General features: G+C 43.3%; 1 protein-coding gene across 2 annotated transcripts in view; it reads right to left on the reverse strand.

Moving 5' to 3' along the window:
- Positions 1–906, reverse strand: part of LOC116848298 (prominin-1-A) — a 33,974-nt gene that overhangs the window by 11,459 nt on the left and 21,609 nt on the right. For both annotated transcript variants that reach the window (XM_032824219.1, XM_032824218.1), the window contains one exon: positions 545–680. In XM_032824219.1, coding sequence (XP_032680110.1) covers positions 545–680 — 136 coding nt within the window. The remainder of the gene's footprint in view (positions 1–544; positions 681–906) is intronic.

Consider the following 906-nt stretch of genomic DNA (forward strand, 5'->3'; position numbering starts at 1 on the left):
TGGAACATACGGATTTGTACCTAATTTTCATAAATTAGCAAGTCAACGTGAAATGGCAATTATTCGTGTCATTTATTAGTTTCGTGGCGGAGCGCCTTGAACCATTTAACTCGCGCCAGTTCGCAATAACATCATGAGAAATCCAGGCTGTGAAGGAACTAATTTAGCTTTCTTCGGGAGCGCGCACTTCGATTCAAGTTTGTGCACTGAGGTGCCGTCGCGGTCGTGATCGTACGTGCCATAACGTATAATAATACGTGGCGTCAATGTCAGAAAGTTTTCTGACGTTATAACGCGTCGTCGAAGTGTTCCTTCCCTACGTCGCGCTCACTGATCCTTAATCAAGCTCGACTAAATTCTGTAGTCTGAATTCGCGAGCCCTCGAAACTCGCTTGAGAATGCAGATTTCTCTCTCTTTCTCTCTCTTTCTCTCTCTCTCTCTCTCGCGCGCGCGCGCGCGCTCTTTTTTTTCACGTTCTCTACGCGCCGACCTTTTCCAATATTATATCAATTCGGAGAATGGAACCGTAAATATTCTACCTACGGTTTCGAACATCCAACGTGGTCCTGGCGATGTGATGCGGTACGTGGAGATATTCTCCGCGAGCTTGGCGTCCCGCTTCCGTCAAATTTTCTCGACTAGTGCTCCGTAGACGTAGCAGACGATCGTCTCGCAGTAGCTGCAATGATAGGTTACACAGTATATCGGGGTATAAGCGGATTAAATTTTAATGGCCTACTCTTCGTCAAGTAGTCAATTTTTCCTACACGGTCACTTAATCAGTAAAATCAACTATTTCTTTAGAACTATTGTTATATATGATATAGAACTCTAGAACTATTGTAAAACAAACCGGAACTCTAAAAAAATAGTTAATTTAAATAGTTTGTTTGATTAGGTGCGCT

This window comes from Odontomachus brunneus, unplaced genomic scaffold, assembly GCF_010583005.1.
Source record: "Odontomachus brunneus isolate Ranch 3 - 2012 unplaced genomic scaffold, Obru_v1 Obru_scaffold_092, whole genome shotgun sequence".
Classification (NCBI taxonomy): Eukaryota; Metazoa; Arthropoda; class Insecta; order Hymenoptera; family Formicidae; genus Odontomachus; species Odontomachus brunneus.